Here is a 20,412-nt window from a genome sequence, read left to right as displayed (position 1 = left end):
CGCCCCTCTAGGCACCATGTTCTGGGCTGTCAGGCCCCTCACAGGGGCTGTTCTCAACTCTGGGTCAGGTTCCCAAGCCCCCACCCCACCCAGTTCTGACTTGCGCCTCCTGCCAGGGCTGCGGAAGCCCCAGCACACCCTATAATACGCAGTAAGAGAACGGTCCTCTTTACGGGAGGATCCTGAGCAACTGGCTTCTCCACTCCAGGAGCAGGCTTCCACCGAGGAACGGGGCCCATGAGCGGCGCGGGGAGTACCTGGGCACTGAGCTCCTTCTGCCCTCCCTGGGCCTCCTGCATGTCCCGGCGCAGGGAGCTCAGCTCTTGTTGTCGAACAGAGTCAGCTTCTTGTAAAACAAGGAGCCTCTCTTCCTTTTCCATCAGCGACTGAGTCAGGCTAAAGAGAGGCCAGAGGGCTAAGGTCATTCTCTCAGGGAATGAAGAACTACTTTCTCATGCTAAACACTGCATTAATACTTAAGAGAGAAATAGTAAAATAACATGACAGCGTAACAATGAAAGTGCTCCCAGGTACTTCATGCACGTGATACCTCCTTTCAGCTTCAGTTTCTTCTTCTCTGGCAGATTCCAGAAATACGTATGCAATATCTCAAATTCAACGTGTCCAATGCTTCCCATCCCTTCTGCTCCTCCCTCCCCCCAGCCATCACTACTATGCTCCCTAGCTCAGCGAACGGCACCCTTATCCACCCAGTGCTCCAACTTGGCAGCCTTGACCACATCACAGAGTTCTCCCTTTACCCCACCTATGTCCAATCAGTGATGACATATATAATAGACTCCAACTCTTTCAACGTCCCTTGAGCTCCTTCCCTCCTCCCCCTACCCTGGTGCAGCCTTAGTATTTCTCAGGCAGACAACTGCACCCACCTCCTAACATGTCTTGCTGCCTATGGTTGCATCAACAAGAGGATCTGTCCCTCTTTAAGCTCTTACATCACTGAGAAGACACGCCATGCCTCACCTGGATGGCCGTATCTCACTCCTGAGGTTTCTTGCCCATCACTACCTCTTCTGCTACATCATAAACTGGATCGTGTCAATTTCCCTGCTTAAAACCCTCCAGTGGTTTCCTACTAAACCTAAACTAAACTACGTACTCCTGGCCGTGCCCCACAAACCCTGAATGACACAGACTTGCCCAGGTCACACACCCGTCCTCATTCACCAGGCTCTGGTCACACAGTGCTTCCAGTGTCCCCAAATACCCTGAGTTCTGATCCGCCTCTGGCCCACTGAGATTCCTGCTCCTGCCACAGAGCTCTCCCTCACCCCTTTGCCTGGCTGGTTCCAGTTCATCTTCAGTGATCAGTTTAAATGCAACCTCCTTGAGAAAGGCCTTTCCTAAAATCTTACCTAAAGTACAACCCCATGGGATGCCTGGGTGGCTCAGTCAGTTAAGTATCTGCCTTTGGCTCAGGTCATGATCCCAGAGTCCTGGGATCGAGTCCTGCATCGGGCTCCTTGCTCAGCGGGGAGCCTGCTTCTCCCTCTGCCCCTCCCCCTGCTTGTGCTCTCTCTCTTCCTCTCTCTCTGACAAATGAATAAAATCTTTAAAAAAAATAAACAAAAATAAAGTACAACCCCACTCTGCATTTTGACTTCAGCATCCTGTTTCTTCCCTCCACATCATGTAACATAACCTGCAATGATTTCTCTGGGGGATTACTTAATTAATGTCTTCCCCACAAAACCATAAGTTCTGCCAAGGTGGGGGGGCCATCCCCAACCCCTGGCATACTGCCTGGTGCCTAACATGTGTTCTCTAAGTATTTATATACTACATGGATGAAGTGTAAGCTATGGGGACCACATCCTCTCCACACAGCCACCTGTACTGTCCAGGGCTGGAGACATGAGAGGCTTGGTTACCTGAGCAAAGAATTGTCCACCTCACAGTGACCACAGTAGCTAGACAGGCAAAAGCCTACTCCACGGCCTGTCCAGCCTACCTGGCTTTCTCTCTCTCCAGCTCCTTCTGCATTCGGCTATACTCCTGGGCCTCCCTCAGCTTCTCCTGAACCTCCTGCTCCACCAGCCTCCTGGATTCATCCCTGGAAACCAGCTGAGACTTCAAGTCCTCCACCTGGAAAGATAACGCACGAGGGTCAAGGACAGGGGGCCCGTGGCGGGGAGGCTTCTCACCCAGGGCTCCAGGGTCCTTTGAGGTCCCAGTCACTGGCCCATTTCCAATGCTCCGGGGGTTTCCGCCAACGCTTACACACTATTCTTAGCACCCCGTCCCCAGTACCATTCAGCCTCACCCTTGTCTCCCAGTCTCACGCCTGCTGGGTAAAGGCAGGCACAAATCAAAATCTTGGCTGAATATAACCACCCAAAGGCAAAGTGATAAGTGATGGGCAAGTGGATAGTAATTGTATTTTTTAAAATAAACAATCAGAGGGGCGCCTGGGGGGCTCAGTCGGTCGAACGTCTGTGTTCAGCTCAGGTCATGATCCTAGGGTCCTGGGATCGAGCCCCGCATTGGGTTCCCTGCTCAGTGGGGAGCCTGCTTTTCCCTTTGCCTGCTGCTCCCCCTGCTTGTGCTCTCTCTTTCTGTCAAATAAATAAATAAAATCTTAAAAAAAAACCAATCAGAACACCAGCTGATATGGGATTCTGAGAAGGAAAAGCAATGAGAGTAGGAAAAGCAACCTGGTATATTAAAATACTGGATCTCGGGCCCTGGGTGGCTCAGTTGGGTAAGCGACTGCCTTCGGCTCAGGTCATGATCCTGGAGTCCCGGGATCGAGTCCCGCATCGGGCTCCCTGCTCGGCAGGGAGTCTGCTTCTCCCTCTGGCCCTCCCCCCTCTCATGTGCTCTCTCTCATTCTCTCTCTCTGAAATAAATAAATAAAATCTTAAAAAAAAAAAAATACTGGATCTCTGGGGAGGGTGGGAAGAATGATGGGCACTGGGGCTGCCTAAGAAAAATCTAAGTTCTGTGGTCACACAGGGAGAGATAACTATCCCGGGGCTCCAAGGGCATGTGCTCTACTCTAACCACCCTTCCGTTTTCCTCTCCTTCCCAAGCAGGGCCAGGGCTCCCCTTTCCTACGGAAGGAGCGGGAGAGCCTGGCTATGCTGCGGGGAGGGCTACAGGGCTGGGAGAGAGAAGGAGGCACCTGCTCCTGCAGGTCCATCTTAGCCTGCTGCAGGGCCCTGCACTCTTCTTGGAGGGCAGCAAGGGCGTCTCTGTTCCGCTGGCCTGCCTGCTCCAGCTCCCGCCGAGCTTCCCGGAGCCGGGTCTGCAGCATCTCAGTGGTCTCCTGCAAAGGGAGAAGACCACAGTGAGCAGAAGAAAGCTCCCATTAGGGCCTGCATCTTAAAGTCTCTGTCATGTAAATACTGGCTTTTCAACTGGGTTGGCGGCAAAAGCTGAGGCAGGACCCAGCAATCCACCCCGTTTCCACGATGCCACCTCAACCCTCACCTCCTATTCCATCTCCTCCCTCACAAAGCCTGCTGGCTCACCCCGGCTCTCTCCATCAGGGCCCCTGAGTAGCAGTCCCTCACCCAGACCACTACAGCAGGCTCCCATTGCGTATCCCTATTCCCACTCCATGCCACCAGCCCCTGCACGCATGCCCCCCCAACACACACACTTCTCCACTCAGCAGCTAAAGTATTTTTTAAAATACATGTAGTAAATCATGTCCCACTCTGCTTTTTAAATACCATCCAACAGCTTCCCAATGCCCTTAGAACAAATTCCAAGCTCCTCCCATGGCTGACCAAGGGCTCCTGGGCTCCTGCATCCCTCTCCACTCGCCCCTGAGCCTATCACGCTGGAGCCATGTAGCCTCCTTTCTGTCCTGGCACTCCCCGAGACCCTTCTGTCTGTCCCACTGCCCTTATGATGGCTATTTCCCCTGCTGAAACTGTTCTTCAAATAGTTGGCTTCTTTTTTTTTTTTTTAAAGGGCTTTCCTAAGGGGCACCTGGGAGGCTCAGTTGGTTAAACATCTGCCTTTGGCTCAGGTCATGATCCCAGGGTCCTAGGATCCAGCCCCACATCGGGCTCCCCGCTCAGTGAGGAGTCTGCTTCTCTTTCTCCCTCTGCCCCCCACCCCCCGCTCATGCTCTCTCTCTCTCTCAAATACATCTTAAAAAAATAAAAATAAAAGGGCTTTACTGAGATACAGTTCAAGTATCACACAACTCACCCGTTGAAGCATAATGCTGTCAGAGCTCATCTCTACTGCTGCCTGCAGCTGGCTCGTCAACCTTCATGTCTCGGCCCAAATGTCACTTTCTCAGTGAGCCCCACCCCCGACCACCTTGTTCAAAGTGGCCTCCTGTGACTCACTCTCGATTACTTCACCCTACCCATCTCCCTCACAGCACCTCTTACCACCTGCGATTAGCTCATGTATTCTCTATCTGCGTGTTTTCGTCTGCTCTGCCACTAGAACGCAGGCTCTCTGAGGACAGGGACCACGGGTGTCACGTTCCCTGCTGTGCACACCTTGATGTTTGTCCTGGCGTGGCACCTCGCCCAGAACCTGGTGCACAGAAGCACCAGAGGGCTGGTCACGCCACCCTTCCTCCCTGCCCGGGACCGCCCTCCATACCTGCTCCTTTAACTTCTGAACCTTCATGTCCTGCCTCAGCCGCTCCAGCTGTTGGCTGGCATCTGCCAGCTCCTTCTGGGTCTGCAGCAGCGTCTCCAGGAGGGACACCCTCTCCTTCTCTGTTTCGAGCTGCATCTGTGGAGGGGCAGGGAGGCAAGGGCTTGCTGCCTCCGGGGTCACCACGCTCACCCACTAGGCCGCAAACACATTCTAGCTGCTCTGGGCTCCTCCAGCAAATGGGGAGGGTGGTGAGGGCCAAAGAAGGTCTGGACCTGCTTGTTAAGAACCAGGAAGTGCCAAGATTGTCCCTGGTTTGTGAGCTGACAGGATGTGGCGAGCACCGGCCCTCCCTCAGGAAGTGTGACATGCTGTCTGCCCTGCAGCTAACGCGGGGGCCACCCTGTTCACTAGCAGCAAAGGGAGCAGGCACTTCTCTTCTGGAAGCCCCCTGCAGCAGCACCCCTGGGAGTGGAAAAGGAAGTGGTCAGAGGTACAGGGAGTCACAGCTCCAATCTCCCCAGCTTCCCACCTGGCAGAGGGCGCTCTCCGCCTCCGCCCGTTCTTCCTCCCTCTGCGTCCGGATGGCCTCGGCTTCTGCCCGCTGTTCCCGCAGCCTCATTTCCAGCTCTGTTTTCTCCCTCTTTAGGCTCTCCAGGGCCTTGTCCAGTTCCTGCTGGTGCCAGGAGCGCTCCTTCTCCTGGTCACGTGAAGGAAGCACTGTTAGAACCCGGTGGGTGAGGAGAAGAGGCAGGAGAGGGGCTGGAGCAGAGAAGGTCCACACTGCCCATCTGAGTCTTTGGTACCTCTCTTGGCCTGTCTCCCCATCGATAAAGTGAGGTTGCTAACTTCTGCCTTACCTATCTCATCAAATGTCATGAGAATCAAATGAGATTTATAAAAAAAAAATCAAATGATACATTAAAAAGTCTTTTCTCAAGTGCAATTCTCCCTAATGTAAGTTACAAATATCTGTTATTTTAAATCAATCACACCACAGTTGATGTTATAACTATGAACTGAGGAAGCAGATTGGTTCTCTGCTGCCCATTCTCCCCTACTTCAGGCACATAATTCCCAAACAAGCAAACTTCCGGCTGCCATCTTTCCACCAAGTCTGCCTTGTAATAAAGAGTCAAATCACAAATACGCACAAGGCACAAGTCAACTTCCATTTCTAGAAACTTGACAAACAAGATCTCTGAACCCTCTGGCTGCAAAATGGCAAAAAATACTGGATAAAATATTAAATATATGTTTTAATGTATAAGTGAGCCAGCAGGAATTTCACAGGAGTTAAAAATCAAAGCAAGACTTGTGACCCAAAGAGGTAAATGAGCACAGAACTGGGTTTCTCCTGCAGGCATCTGCTATACCTAATAACCTTGAAAATTCACCTTAATGCTACGTGGGGAAAAGAAAACAGAAGACAAGGGTGGGGAGTCCAGTAGAAGATTCCCACATAAAGCTGGATCCCCGAAGGGCTAACCATGGGTCAACAAACTATGGCATGTGGGCCAAATCTGGCCAGCCTCCTGTTGCTGCATGGCCTGTGAGCTAATAGTGGTTTTTACATTTTTAATGGTTAAAAAGAAGTGGAAAAAAAAAAAAAAGACTTTGTGACATGTGAAAATTATATGGAATTCAAGTTTCAGTGTCCACACTTAAAGTTTTATTTGAACACAAACATGCTCATTTGCTTATATATTGTCTACGGCTGCTTTTGTACAACAGCAGAGACCATAAGGTCCACAAAGCCTAGCACGGGGCCCTTTACAAAAAACTTGCCTATCTCTGGGCTATAGTGCTCTCAGTAGAAGGATAAACTTGAGAGAGAGAGAGATGAAAGAGGAGAGAAATGGGGAAGAAAAAAGGAGAGAAAGTAGGAGAGAAAACAAAACAATAAACCCCACAGAAGGAAACAGCAAGAACATTTGTTTGTTTCAACCTTGGCACAGAGTAAAAAAAAAAAAAAAATCTCCCTCAAGAAGTCAACCACAGGGTGCCTGGGTGGCTCAGACAGTTAAGCGTCTGCCTTCGGCTCAGGTCATGATCTCAGGGTCCTGGGATCGAGTCCCGCATCGGGCTCCCTGCTCCTTGGGAGCCTGCTTCTCCCTCTGCCTCTCTCTCTCTCATGAATAAATAAATAAAATCTTTAAAAAAAAAAAAAAAAGAGGTCAACCACAACCTGGTCTTCATGTGGGTGCAGGGCCTAAATGTACCCCAAACACTTCCAACAGAAATTTTACTTCATTTTATTTTAAAATTTTATTTTAAGGTAGTTCTGGGATGCTAGAACCTTTAATCCAACACTACTAGTGTAAGTGACCTGAGTTAATTTCTATCATATTTCTATGCCTCAGTTTCCTCATCTATAAAAATGGGGATAACAACAGTGTCCTCCTCTTATTCTAGGAAATTCCTAACAGAAATGCAAGCAAATCTTCTGAAGAAAAACTCCTTCACCTTAGGCCTAAAAGGATTCTGAGGCCTTAGAAAATGAAAAGTTCTTAGGCCTTAGAAAAATTTCTAAGGAACATGAGCTCAGAGTCAAGAATCACAAAACACATGAGTGAGAACCAATGGAAACAACATATAACAGAGTCAGGCCCAAAAAGATTTTAGTTATTGGTATTATTAGACAGCATAAAAATGTTTCATGTGTTGAAAGAATAAAAGAGAGGATGAAGATATAAAATAGGGAAAAGAAATTAAAACATGACCAAGAAGATTTGAAAAAATAACCAAATAGAATGTCTAGAAATAGAAAAAAAATTTAGTAAGTGAAATTTAAAACTTGGCAAAAAGACTACATAGCAGATTAGACATGGCTGAAAGGTGAGTTAGTGAGAAGAGATCTGAAAAAATCATCTACAACACAATATAGAAAAAGAAAAATGAACATGAAAAATGTAAGAGTTAAGATACACGGAGGTTACCGTAAGGTCTGACACACAACTAATCAGGGTCTTCTTGATACCAACAAATGAATAATCAATATGTTAAGAGAAAATAACAATAATCCTAAATTTTATACCCAGTGAAACTATCCTTCAAGAATAAAAGTAAAATGGAATGTTTTCAGACAATGAACTACCAACAGACCCTCACCAAAGAAATTCTATTTCAAGGAGGAAAATAAATCTAAATAGAAAGTCTGATATGCAAGGAGGAATGATGAGTGTAAAAAAACGTCATTTTTTCAGTGTATCTAAACAAATATTGACTGTATAAAACAAAAAGTCAAAATAATTTATGGTGTTAACAAACTAGTTAAAACACATTGCATAAAAGAGTATATGGGTCAGGAGGAGCGAATGTAGGTAAAATGTTCTGAGGTCCCTGTGTCATTCAGGAAAATGGTAAACATACCGATTAACTTGAGATTTTATTAAGTACGTATTTTTTTGTAAAGATTTTATTTATTTGACAGAGAAAGAGAGAGCACACAAGCAGGGGGAGTGGCAGGCAGAGAGGGAGAAGCAGGCTTCCCACAGAGCAAGGAGCCCGACACGGAGCTCGATCCCAGGACCCTGGGAACTGAGCCATCCATGCGCCCCTTAAGTACATATTTTTAAATATTAAAAGGAACAACTAAAAAAAATTTTAAATTAGAGAATATACGATCCAAAGTAATAGAAAAAAAGGACTGAGAAAAGACTACAACTTAATCATCCAATTGAACTCTCTAAAAGAAGTTAAGAAAGGTGACTTCCCCATCCCAAAAAGATATAAAAAGGCAGGAAAAATAGCAAAGGATCCAAATATACCTATAGTGACAATCAAAGCAAATGGACTAAATTATATAATTAAAAGACAAAAGAAATACAGTTCTGAATTGGGCAAGAAGGGGTCCGAGGCATTCCTCTGCTCCCTTTACATCCTGGGGCCAGCCAGTTTAACAATCCTAAATCCCAGAATCCATGCTTAATTCTCTGTACATAGCAAAACAACAACAATAACAGCTAACACAAATATAGAGCTTGCTCTATGTCAGAAATTGTTCTCAGGGTTCTCCATATATTACTCATTTACAGCTAGAAACTGGATTTTTGCATCTTGGTGACTAGGTTAGTCCTATTCAGATTTCACTCTTAAAAGCAGCAATATCTGGCCCAAGAGTCAGCAGGTGGAGTACTCACGGGAGGGAGGCCATGTCTGCCTCTCCTGTCCCCAGCCACATCCATGACCCACCCATTTCTCCTGGAGCCGGTTCACCTCCTCCTCATGGGCGGACTTCTGCTGCTGCAGGGCAGTCTGCCCCTCTTGCTCAGCCTGGGCCAGCCGACTGGATGCTGTCTCCCGCTCCTGCTCTGCCCGGCTCCGCTCGGTGTCCAGTTCCAGCTTCAGGCACCTCACTTCCCCTGAGATGCCAGACACAGGTGATCTCGCACTAGGCCTCTGCCCTCCTCCTTTCACCCCTCTCCCCAGATCTCAGGAACAACTCCCATTGCGGAGGCCCTGGGCCTGGCTAGGGAAGGACCTCAGATAACTTCCCACTGCCTTCCTAGCTTTCCACATCCCCATGGAATGAAGTGTCCCCATCCCAGTTGGGGTCTCACCTTGAATGACTTCCTTGGCGCGAGTGACCGTTTGAATCTGGACCTCCAGCTGCCCCTTGGTGACCTCTATCAGAGAATTTTGTTGTTGGGCCTCAAACAGACTGCTCTCCAGTTGCTCCTTGGCTGAACTGTCAGGTTTAGGAATCAGGAAGAGTTCTTACCCATCAAGCCCCTTAACTTTCCTTAAGAGGAGTTGGGTTCTAAGTACTGACTACTCAGAGAAATTAGGGGGCAATTATACACTCATAACTCATTTAGGACCCATATACTTTGGGCAGGGAACTCAGTTTGGCTACCCCTTGCCTCACAATGCTCCCTCTGCCCTTGGCCGAACTGGGTCTGGGCCCTACCTGAGCCCCAGTAGTTGTTCAGAGAGGTCCTGCCGGTCTCGCTCCACAGCCTGCAGCCGCACCTCAAGGGCTGCTCTCTCCCGTACTAGGGCCTCCTTCTCCTGGACTTCCCGGGCAAGCACTTCTTCCTGTCGCTTTGTCTCCTGATGCAGCTGCTCCAGCTGAGCTAAGGCTGCCTCCTGCTGATGACGTGCCTGAGAGGAAGAAATCAGCAAGATACAGAGCAGAGGCAGGATCTCCCCTGGGTTGCTATCACCAGGTTAGGGCCACTGGCCCTTCAGAGGTTCTGGACCCAGCTCTGTGAGTCCTGATGATTGCTTGCTCATACAAATACTACTTCCTGCATCAACCTATAGAACTTCCAGCCCAGGAAGCATGCTCTCCTTTGTGCAAGACCCTGTGTGTTAGGGCTGCAAGAGAACTACCTCTAAGGAGCTTTTAGTCCTAAGTAGTAAGACACACAAAACATCAGGAAGAAACTGATCAGTCTCTGAGAAAGGGACTCTGGGAAGGAAGATTATCATTTTTAGGGCAGGGAGAAGTTTGGTAGAGGAGAAAGATGACCTTTGAGCTGAGTCACTGGTTCAGAAAAAAATTTACTGAGTCGTTGCTATGTGTTAGACATTTTGGTAAAAGATGGAGGAATAGGGGCGCCTGGGTGGCTCAGTCGGTTAAGTGTCTGACTCTTGGTTTCGCCTCAGGTCATGATCTCAGGGTTGTGAGACTGAGCCCCACATTGGCTCCGGGCTCAGTATGGAGTCTGCTTAAGTGTCTCTCTCCCTCTCTCTCTGACCCTTCTTTTTTTTTTATTTTTTATTTTTTTAAAGATTTTATTTATTTATTTGACAGAGAAAGACACAGTGAGAGCAGGAACACAAGCAGGGGAAGTGGGAGAGGGAGAAGCAGGCTTCCTGTGGAGCAGGGAGCCCAATGCGGGGCTTGATCCCAGGACCATGGGACCATGACCTGAGCCGAAGGCACACGCTTAATGACTGAGTCACCCAGGCGCCCCTAGAGTTCTCATTTTTTATGATGAGTACGTTCGATACCTTAGTGTGATGGAATCAGTTTTGTCTTCTCACCTCACTTAGTTTCTCTTGAATTTCTTCCTTCTCTTCTTGGATGCCCCTGAGATCGGCCTGCAGCTCAGCCCCGCTCTCCTCCGCCTTCTGCAGCTGAGCCTCCAGGTGAATGTTCCGTTCCTGAAGGGCTTCCCTGCTCCTCTCGGCCTCTGCCAGGCCCAGCTGCAAAGCGTTTCCCGCTTGCTCTGCTGCTTCCATTCTGCTGCACACACACTGGTTCTCCTGTTCTAACTACTGGTCAAAATGGGAAAGGCATCAAGGACAAATGGTTACAGTTTATGGATCAAGTGCTAAGACAGAAATCCAAGTGAGATGTGACTCTATTCTCCAAAGAGGAACACAGGAGGGCCTTATACAAGAGGGGGACCATGCGTTCATTTGCTCTGGTGCCTGTTGTATTCTAGGTACTGGATGGGTTGATGCTGGGCATGGTGATTAAAAAGGCAAAAACCCTACTCTCAGAATTCAGAATAAAGGGAATCTGAAACATTTCTAGGGCTCAAGGTAACAGGAGTAGTGAAGAGACATGTTAATTTGCAACCTCTAGAGAAGATTCTTTGAGATGTAGGCTCTTCAGCAGATCCTTTTCTGGGGATTGCTGTTATCTCATGCAATGGGATTAAACACCTAGTCTTCCTTCCAGAGGACACGGGCCCTGGTGATTTTACTCTACAGCCCAAAGGTGGTTCTGCCGGAGGTGTGAAACAGGACTATTTTTTTTTTTTTTAAAGATTTTATTTATTTATTTGAGAGAGAGAGAATGAGAGACAGAGAGCATGAGAGGGAGGAGGGTCAGAGGGAGAAGCAGACTCCCTGCCGAGCAGGGAGCCCGATGCGGGACTCGATCCTGGGACTCCAGGATCATGACCTGAGCCGAAGGCAGTCGCTTAACGAACTGAGCCACCCAGGCGCCCAAAACGGGACTATTTTTAATGGCTAAGCTCAGGCCTTATAGTCTTGGCTGTCCTCTGCACCACCAATGTTCCTTTTGCTCATTTCAGGACCATATGTGGGAGCTGATCTGTCTTGGGCTAATCTATTACGGACTCTCCCCTGTCATAGGCATCAGCTTTATCAGTCACTGGCTTGCCTTCTGTCAGGGCGCAGACCTACCCTGTGGATCGGAGAAGTCTTTGCTCACCTGGAGAAGCTGCTCGTTCAATCCAACTTTATCTAAGGCCAAAGCCTCATTTAAGGCACTGAGCTTGACAGCGGCAGCCCGAAGATCGGCGACCTCGGCCTTCAGGCTGTTCTCAGAACTCGACAGCTCTGCAACGGACTGTTCTGCCTAAAAACAAAGAGAGTTAAAGGACTGTCTTGTGCCAGCTCCCTCGCCACGGTGAGCAGCTCACGTCCCCAGCACCTGCTGCTGTCCTGGTACAGAGATCAGACCATGCCTTCCCTTACATTCGAAACAAGTTTTCCCTCATTCATTCACTCATTCAATCATCGAGAAGTAGGAGCAGAGCTCACAGTACAGAAGCACAGACACCAGGATGTACAAACAACTAGAACTGCAATGACTTCGTAGACAATGTAAGCACCCAGTGCTCTGGAAACTCAAAGAAAGCGTTTATTCAGTTTGGGGGAATCAAAAGTGCTTGGTAGAAGAGCTGGCAATGAAGGTGGGTATTGAGAGAGGAGGAAGAATTTGTGCTTAGAGGGAGAGGAAAGACGCAGTCCAGGCAAAGGGAGGAGGACTCCAGAAGCAGCAGAGTCATGAAAGAGCAGGGCGAAGCTGAGGATGTAATCAGTGCTGGGTGGCAGGAGCTGAGGTGGAATAGGGAGTTAGCACAGGATATGGAGAGAGGAGGAGGCTGGAAGCAGTTTGGGGCAGATGCAAAGGGCTTTGAACGTGTCCCCAAGCAGCTCGGAAGCCACTGAATGGTTACAGGAAGGAGGCCAATGTTACCGGATTTACACTTTTGAAAACCATTCTAACCCCAACGTAGAGAGTACATTAGGAGGGACAGGAGCCAAAAGCAGAGGCAAGTAAGTGATGCAGGGAATACGAAGGGTCGTGGCTGGGAAGGTGAAGAATGAAGCAGGCTGCATGCCCTTTGCCTAGAAACACAACTTTCTAAGCCCCCTCCCCACCCCCAGCAAGCGAGGGGTGGAGGCCCACGCACCCTGGCCAGCGCCGCAGTCACTTCTGTTTGCTCCTGCCTCAGCAGCTCTCCTTCCAGGCGACTTGCCTCCAGGGCCTCCCGAAGAGTGATCAGCTCACTGAGCGATTCTGACTGTTTGGCTTCCAGGCCCGCCAGTGACTCCTGACTAGGATAGGAAGGAGAGGAGGCTGGGGGCAATCTCAGGGAGTGGCCACACTCCAAAAGGTAACAGGAGTGTGATGACCTTTGCCATGCAAAAGAATGAAGAAGGTCTCTAAAAACCAACCAACCCTCCACGACATACTAAGTGAAAAAAGCCAGACATTGGGAGAAATAAGAATATGCATAGGGGTGCCTGGCTGGCTCTGTCGGTAGAGCATGAAACTCTGAATCTCAGGGTCATGAGTTCAAGCCCCATGTTGAGGTGGAGCTCACTTAAGATAAAAAAAATAAAATTTAGTTATAAAAAAGAATATATGCATGTATTTGCATGAAGCAGCTGGAAAGATAAACAAGAAAGCAATTTAAGGGGCGGCTGGGTGGCTCAGTCGGTTAAGCGGCTGCCTTCGGCTCAGGTCGTGGTCCCAGGGTCCTGGGATCGAGCCCCGCGTCGGGCTCCCTGCTCAGCGGAGAGCCTGCTTCTCCCTCTCCCTCTGCCTGCCTCTCTGCCCACTTGTACTCTCTCTCGATCTCTCTGTCAAATAAATAAATAAAATCTTAAAAAAAAAAAAGAAAGCAATTTAAGTGGTTGCCTACAGAAGGAAGGGAAATGGGATGGATGAAACAGAGAGGAGGATCTCTGTGTTTGTCTATTATTTATTTATTTAGTTTTTAGAGGAAGGAAGGGGAGGAGCAGAAGGAGAGGGACAGAGAGACTCTTAAGCAGGCTCCAATGCCCAGCGCGGAGCCCGACGCAAGGCCCGATCTCACAACCCTGAAATCATGACCTGAGCTGAAAAGGTGCTTTAACCGACTGAGCCACCCAGGCACCCCTGTGTTCGTCTTTTTAAATAGTTTAAATAGTTAATAGTTTAATAGTTTTTTAAATAGTTTTGACTTTCAGATCATAATAAATATTGATAAATGTGTGCTCAATTCACACTAATTAAATTTAAAAACATATAATTATCTTTGTGGGTTGTCTATTCTTCTCCTTGGTACAGGGGAGACCATTCCTTGCATGAGTCATGATCCTTATAGCAGTTCTCCAAGATTCCATTATTCGTGCCTACCGGCTGCAAGGAGCAAGAGCGCAGGAGAGGATGGGGATCTACCAGAGGTGAAGAACACAGTCCCTGCTACCAGTTACTGAAGACCTACCACATGCCAGGCTCTATGCCAGCATTTTGCAAAACAGCGCTCTAACCTTCCCAGTGATCCTTCAAGGTAAATACTAACATCCCCATTTCACAACTAAAATAATCTGCCCAAGTGGCGGAGCCATAATTTTAACCAAGCTTTCGCCAGCTCAAAAGTCCTTGCTTTTTCTATGACATTATATAGAGGAATTCATAGATTCGCTAGGTCTCTTGATTCTGAAATTCCCTTTCTTGACCAACTCATTTCCCATTACCACCTGGGATAAATCCTACCCTTCAGCCAGCCTAGCCTACTCTGACCATGCCGTGAACCTCCTTTTCTTTGCTAATCTGCCCCTTTCGCCCCTCTTCCACTCTCTACCAATCAAAATATGTCAAGGCCCAGCTCAAAGGCCACCCTCTCTCCTCCATGAGACTTTCAATTATTAACTGTTACTCCCATGCTCCCAAAGGCCGTAGCTGGAAGCTCTGTTTCACTCATACTTCACTTGGCCTCATGCCACAGTTTGCTGTTTGTCTGTTTCCCCCATTAGACTGCAAACTGCTTGAGATCAGGGCCTGTGTCTTATTTGTTTCTGTACCCCCGCGGTGTCTCAGCCCTTAGCAGTGCTCAGAAAAGCCAGGCTGAACCTCCTGTATTCATCTTTCTGCGAAAGAAGGGGCAGGAAGCTAATGCGAACCCACTGCACGCCAGGCTTCAATTTACTCCACTTTCTTCAAGTTGGGAATGGGTGGAGGAGGGTGTGGGATTGAAGGGAAAACCAAGCCCCAGGGAGGAGGGGGCTGGGCCCACTTACAGGCGCTCCCTTTCACGGATGGCCAGGTGTAGCTCTTCCTGCCGCTCCTCCTTCTCACCCTGAGCAGAGTCCCCCTGCAGCTGAAGCTCCACGTTTGTCCTCCGCAGCCGCCACGCCTCCTGCTCCAGCACCTCCAGCTGCTGCCGCAGCTCCTCCCTGGCCTTCTGCAGGAGCTCTCGCTCCCTGGAACAAGGAGACCACAGATGAGCAGAAACCTTGGAGCCTCAAATCCTTCCTGGAAGCAGACATCACAGGATCAAAGGAGAGAGGTGTCTGTTTCCTTTAAAAATCTCATCTTCCCTTTAGAGCAGGAAACTGCTCTGTTATTGTTGTTGTTGTTGTTGTTGCTGTTGTTGTTTTTTAATCATCAAAAAGACCCCAAAGTGAGTGAGCAGGAATAAGCAGAACACAAAGCAAGATAGCCCTGGGTGTCAGGGACAGCAGGGTTAGGCAACCAGAAATGTGCAGGGAGTGGGTAAATGGCTGGATGAGGACTGAGCCGGGGAGGAGGTGGGGGGGATGAACAGCCCGCTGCTCACTTGCTGAGAGACTCCACCTCTCCCTGGAGGTCCACGGTCTGCCCTGCCAGAGTGTCACGCTCCCCGGTGAGCTTCTGCAGCCGCTGTCTCAAGGCCTCGCCCTCCTCCTCCCACTGATTATGCTGCTGCCGCAAGGAGCTCACAGCTTCCTGACAGCCCAAAAGCTGCTGCCTCAGGTCCTGTGGAGGGAGAGTGACAGAAGTGAGATGGTGAGCAAGAGGGCAGAGTGAAGGAGGGGTGTCAGAAGCCTGACAGTGGGGCTGGGCGACGGGGCTGAGGGCTGGCACAAGGGTGAGCGAAGAACAGAGATGTGGCCAGTCGAGAAGACAGAGGATCAGAGATTACTGGACTTCTGTGGTGCCTGGAGTCTCAGGGTCCCTCATCTTCAGATGTGCGGTAAGGGGCCGTCACGGAGATGGTTAAGTGTGGCTGGGACCCTCAGAGTCGGGGACACTTACCTATGGTCTCCCAGGGCTCTGGTTGCCTATCTTTGTGTAGTGCTATACGAAGATGGCATGCAAAGTGAAGCGTACCACTGGGCACACAGAGTGTGCCCATTAGCCACAAGCACAACTGGGCAGACATGGAGATTCTAATGAGCACTTCGGGAGTGTTGACCAAACACCTCATAACTGGTCAACATAGTGAAAGGGGCAGTCCAGGAGAGGAGGGTACCTGGGGCACAGATCAGTTCAGACACCCACACCCGTGGCTGAGGAGGAGTGGTGGGGTCCTCACCTGCACAGCCTGGCGTCTTCGAGTCACCACTGAACGCACCAGAGTAAGGGCCTTGTCTGGGTCCTGGGAATCAAACTGCGAGGAGAAGCCACGAGCGTCCAACTCCAAGGAGCAATCTTGACCACAGCCTTGGGCCATATTGTCCCGTTCTTCCACCATGACCTGAAACCCAGTACAGCAGAGTCGCTACCCTACTGACCAAGGCCTAGAGTCCACACGGAAGACTAACACTACATCCTGGGCAAACGTGATGTTTTCCTTCTCACATCCTCTCCCTTGCGGGTGGGAGGAGGGTATCTGAGAGCAAAAAGGATTGCGTCCTCCAACTCCTCACCTTTGGTCACCCAAACCTAGGACTAGCAACAAGGCTAGAGCACTCTCTGAGATAATAATAAATGAAGAAATGAAGAAATGAAGAAAGGAGAGGATACTGACGTAACAGAGACCAGAATCCAGCCACTGGCCTGAGACTTGCAGGTGGCAATAAGGAAGAGGGCCTGTTCCAGCAGGCGGGGCCAGCATGTGAATGCTTAGCTATCCCTTAGGGTGCCAGTCTTCAGACACACTCAGAGAACTCATTCCTCAAAGACCCTAAGCCCAAACGTCTCTGAGTGTGGAAATCTAGGCACAACTAAGAGGACATTGAGGCCTGCAGAGGCGTAAGCCATGAGTCGGTTTCCACAAACAGAAGGCTTACCAGTACCTGGGTTATATCCATGATCACCTGCTGTAAAGACAGCTTCTCCTCTTGGGCATTCCTGCTGAGAGATGACTCGCGTTCCATTAATTCTGCATGATTTGCCTCCTGAATAGGGAACAAGATAGAGCTGTGAGCCAAACTCGCGGAAGTATCTACCGTTCCAAGCCCCAAATCAACCAGAATCTCATTGTCTCTTTGGTCAACCCTACTTTTTCCCTGACCACACGTGAATGCTACTGTTGTCCCAGGACTCTGAGGACAGTGTGATGTGGTGAGTAAGAGCTCGGAGTAAGTGAATCAGAGCTCGAAACTGGATTGCCTAGAATGGAGTTCTTACTCTATCACGTCCTAGCTTAGCAACCTTAGGCAACTGCTTCTTTGAGCTTCTTTTCTCTTAAATAAAGGAGTAATTAACAGCAACTACTTCACAGGTTTGTGTTGAGGCTTAAATGAAAAAGATGCTTGTAAATTACTGAACACAGTGCCTGGCACAAAGAAACTAATCAATGTCAGGGATCATAGGAGAGAGGATGGCAGTTGTCTCCGAACAGCAAATTAATGCTGGAGACCTAAGGCTAGACCAGAGAAACCCCTAGCCCTGGAGCTGGCAATGAACCTGAAGAGTCAAGATGTCCTCAGTTCCTTCTGATCATATTGTTAGTGAAGGCCTGAAGACACAGACCTGCGGCAATGTTTTCTTTGGCCTGCACAAAACTTGAACCGACATTTATAAATTGAGAGATTTCAAGAGATTTTATGAATTGAGAAATGCTGACTTTCTGGCTTTCCTCAAAAAGTTAACAGATGGGCCACACCAGCCCCCATTCCTACACAGCAATAATTTCCTGAGGTTGAACAGTGGGTGCCTCCTTCAGAGGAGACATGTATTTTTTGGGGTCCCGTGGTCCCTACGACGCCTCCTCGTTTCCTTAATATTGAGATCAAGTGTCCTCTATTGTACTCAAAACTATGACAGTGCTGGACAACCGGAATCCTTACAACTGAACCCACTGCACTCTTTGGCATTATCTGGGCACCGTGGACATTTGAATTTGCAAATTTCTGACCAGAAGGAACCAAAAAGGTATCAATAACTCTGAGTCCCCGCTGATCCCGGCTTGGATAAGAAGACTAGAGGTTTCTGAAACAAATAATGCAATATATGTTAAGAAAAAAAAAAAAAAGAAGAAGAAGAAGGTAGCGGAGGGGAAGAATGAAGCGGGGGAATCGGAGGGGTGGACGAACCATGAGAGACGATGGACTCTGAAAAACAAACTGAGGGTTCTAGAGGGGAGGGGGGTGGGAGGATGGGTTAGCCTGGTGGTGGGTATTGAGGAGGGCACATTCTGCATGGAGCACTGGGTGTTGTGCACAAACAATGAATCATGGAACACTTCATCTAAAACTGATGATGTAATGTATGGGGATTAACAGAAGAATAAAAAAAAAAAAAAAGAAGACTAGAGGTTTGCATGTAGATGGTCATTCAGGATCTGCCTAAAGAGAGAGATCTGAAAATTCTTAGAAACGAAAGGAAATGTGGAATCAAGTCAGAGGTTTTAACTAGCCCAACCTTACAGAGTCCCTTTGGTAACATCTCTGGCAGATGAGAAGCCAGGGACACAAACCTCACTCTTCCACAGGACAGACTGCTCAGCTACTGAGCCGCTCTCGTTGCTAGACAAACTCTACCAGCCCGCAGCTTCTGGTCACCAACACTGCCTGTGCTGGCTGGACAACGTTAACTAAGCCAACTCTTTCCCCTGCTGTCAGTCCTGCAGATCTGTGACGGCAGCCATTATGTCCTCCTCAAGCCCTTTTCTCTCCAGGCTGACCGTCACCATACTCCTCAGTTGTTTCCCATATGACTAGGTTTTGAATCTCTCACACATCCCCATCCTTTGCCAGTGTGCCTCATAATGCGTGGCCCACTCTCTTTGATGAGGACACACTGCACGCGCACGCCATGGTAGTTTCCCCAGGAATACAGTAGGGACAGTACACAGTATTTACTGATGAATGAATAAATGAATGAGTTAATTAATTTTTAGATTCAGCCAACATTTATTTTTTTTTTGCTTTTATTCAAGGAATATTTAACTGGTATCCTGCATCATCTGTCCATAAAGGACAAGGAACCCATAGGCCCACTCCCAACTACTTTCCAGAACAAAGGGTCATGTACCAGGATCTCCACAGTCTCTCTCAGAGCCTCTAACATCTTCTCATAATCTTTATTTTGCTTCTGAGCCTGGGTCAGCAGGGCAGAGAGCTCGGTCACCCTGAAGAGAAGAGCACAACACTGTCATGTGGGCGGCCCACTGAGATGGACAGAGCTACTATGCAGCATACCCCAGCCCCAACAGACACTCCCACTGCAGCCCCCCAGAGACCCCTGGGCACCCCCAGCCCCTGCACTCCCTGAATACCACATGATGCTATAGCCTTGAACTGGGGGCAAGGGGAGGAGTCAAAAGCCACTCAGACACATGCAGGGATTTACCACATCTCAAGGCTGGAACTCGTGTTTGGGGGCCCGAGAGCTGAAGGAAAGCCCTGGACCAGGCCCTTCCAGGCCCCGCTTGATCTTGAAGTCAAGCACCCTGAAGCCAATAAGAATACCAGAGTTGCCAAATGGGACAGTCCCAACGTCCCTCCAGCCCAAGGGTCTCTGATGAGGAAAATGGAGGGGCAATTTGGGGGAGATTATGGTCAACCTCTGTGATATTGACTTCAAAGTTCAGGGAAATCGGGGCGCCTGGGTGGCTCAGTCGTTAAGTGTCTGCCTTCGGCTCAGGTCATGATCCCGGGGTCCTGGGATCGAGCCCCGCATCAGGCTCCCTGCTCAGCAGGAAGCCTGCTTCTCCCTCTCCCCCTGCTTGTGTTCCCTCTCTCGCTGTGTATCTCTGTCAAATAAATAAATAAAAATCTTAAAAAAAAAAAAAAAGTTCAGGGAAATCATCATACAACTGTCACCTAATGCTATATCCTGGAGCTCAGTGCCTGGTATTATATGGGTAGCTAAATAAATATTTCTTCTTTAAGATTTTCTTTTTAAAGATTTTATTTATTTATTTGACAGAGAGAGACACAGCAAGAGAGGGAACACAAGTGGGGAAGAGGGAGAAGCAGGCTTTCCACTGAGCAGGGAGCCCGATGCGGGGCTCGGTCCCAGGACCCCGGGATCATGACCTGAGCCGAAGGCAGACACTTAACGACTGAGCCACCCAGGCGCCCCTAAGATTTTTTTTTTAAGTAATCTCTACACCCAGCGTGGGGCTCAAACACATGACCCCAAGATCCAGAGGTGCATGCTCTCCCGAGCCAGCCAGGGCCCCTAAACAAATATTTCTTGAACGAATGTTATTCAGGAGTTAAAATTCTTTTTTTTTTCAAAGTCTTAATAATTTTATTCTGTACCATCTCTAAGAGCCTTCATCACTGTATGGCCACTCATTTAATCATTGTATCTTTCAACAAACATTCATTGAATGTTACTATATGGCAGATGAAGCGCAAAGCACTTACTAAGTGCTTACTAAGCCATGGTCTCTGACCTTATGTTCCCAGTGCCTTCCCAACCCAAACCAAAACAAACTGCTATTTACATACACCACCAATAGGTGG

The 20,412-nt window shown here is 48.7% G+C and overlaps 1 protein-coding gene across 9 annotated transcripts in view; it reads right to left on the bottom strand.

Moving 5' to 3' along the window:
- Window positions 1–20,412, bottom strand: part of CEP250 (centrosomal protein 250) — a 52,295-nt gene that overhangs the window by 18,751 nt on the left and 13,132 nt on the right. For 4 of the 9 annotated variants that reach the window (XM_064573077.1, XM_064573080.1, XM_064573083.1 and 1 more), the window contains exons 8-23: window positions 18,971–19,067; window positions 16,783–16,890; window positions 16,086–16,247; window positions 15,348–15,526; window positions 14,809–14,991; window positions 12,714–12,858; window positions 11,726–11,872; window positions 10,585–10,815; window positions 9,503–9,696; window positions 9,153–9,280; window positions 8,785–8,954; window positions 5,123–5,290; window positions 4,594–4,728; window positions 3,146–3,289; window positions 1,973–2,106; window positions 258–396 (exon numbers count right to left, since the gene is read on the bottom strand). In XM_064573077.1, coding sequence (XP_064429147.1) covers window positions 258–396; window positions 1,973–2,106; window positions 3,146–3,289; window positions 4,594–4,728; window positions 5,123–5,290; window positions 8,785–8,954; window positions 9,153–9,280; window positions 9,503–9,696; window positions 10,585–10,815; window positions 11,726–11,872; window positions 12,714–12,858; window positions 14,809–14,991; window positions 15,348–15,526; window positions 16,086–16,247; window positions 16,783–16,890; window positions 18,971–19,067 — 2,464 coding nt within the window. Of the gene's footprint in view, window positions 1–257; window positions 397–1,972; window positions 2,107–3,145; window positions 3,290–4,593; window positions 4,729–5,122; window positions 5,291–8,784; window positions 8,955–9,152; window positions 9,281–9,502; window positions 9,697–10,584; window positions 10,819–11,725; window positions 11,873–12,713; window positions 12,859–14,808; window positions 14,992–15,347; window positions 15,527–16,085; window positions 16,248–16,782; window positions 16,891–18,970; window positions 19,068–19,288; window positions 19,389–20,412 lie in introns of those variants that run through there. The other 5 variants (XM_064573078.1, XM_064573082.1, XM_064573084.1 and 2 more) reach the window with 4 other exon arrangements.

Source organism: Mirounga angustirostris, unplaced genomic scaffold (assembly GCF_029215605.1).
Source record: "Mirounga angustirostris isolate CCGP_5_RB_7025 unplaced genomic scaffold, mMirAng1.0.hap1 SCAF_10, whole genome shotgun sequence".
Classification (NCBI taxonomy): domain Eukaryota; kingdom Metazoa; phylum Chordata; class Mammalia; order Carnivora; family Phocidae; genus Mirounga; species Mirounga angustirostris.
Note: the sequence above shows the minus strand (reverse complement) of the source record. Positions and strands in the feature narration are given on the sequence as shown.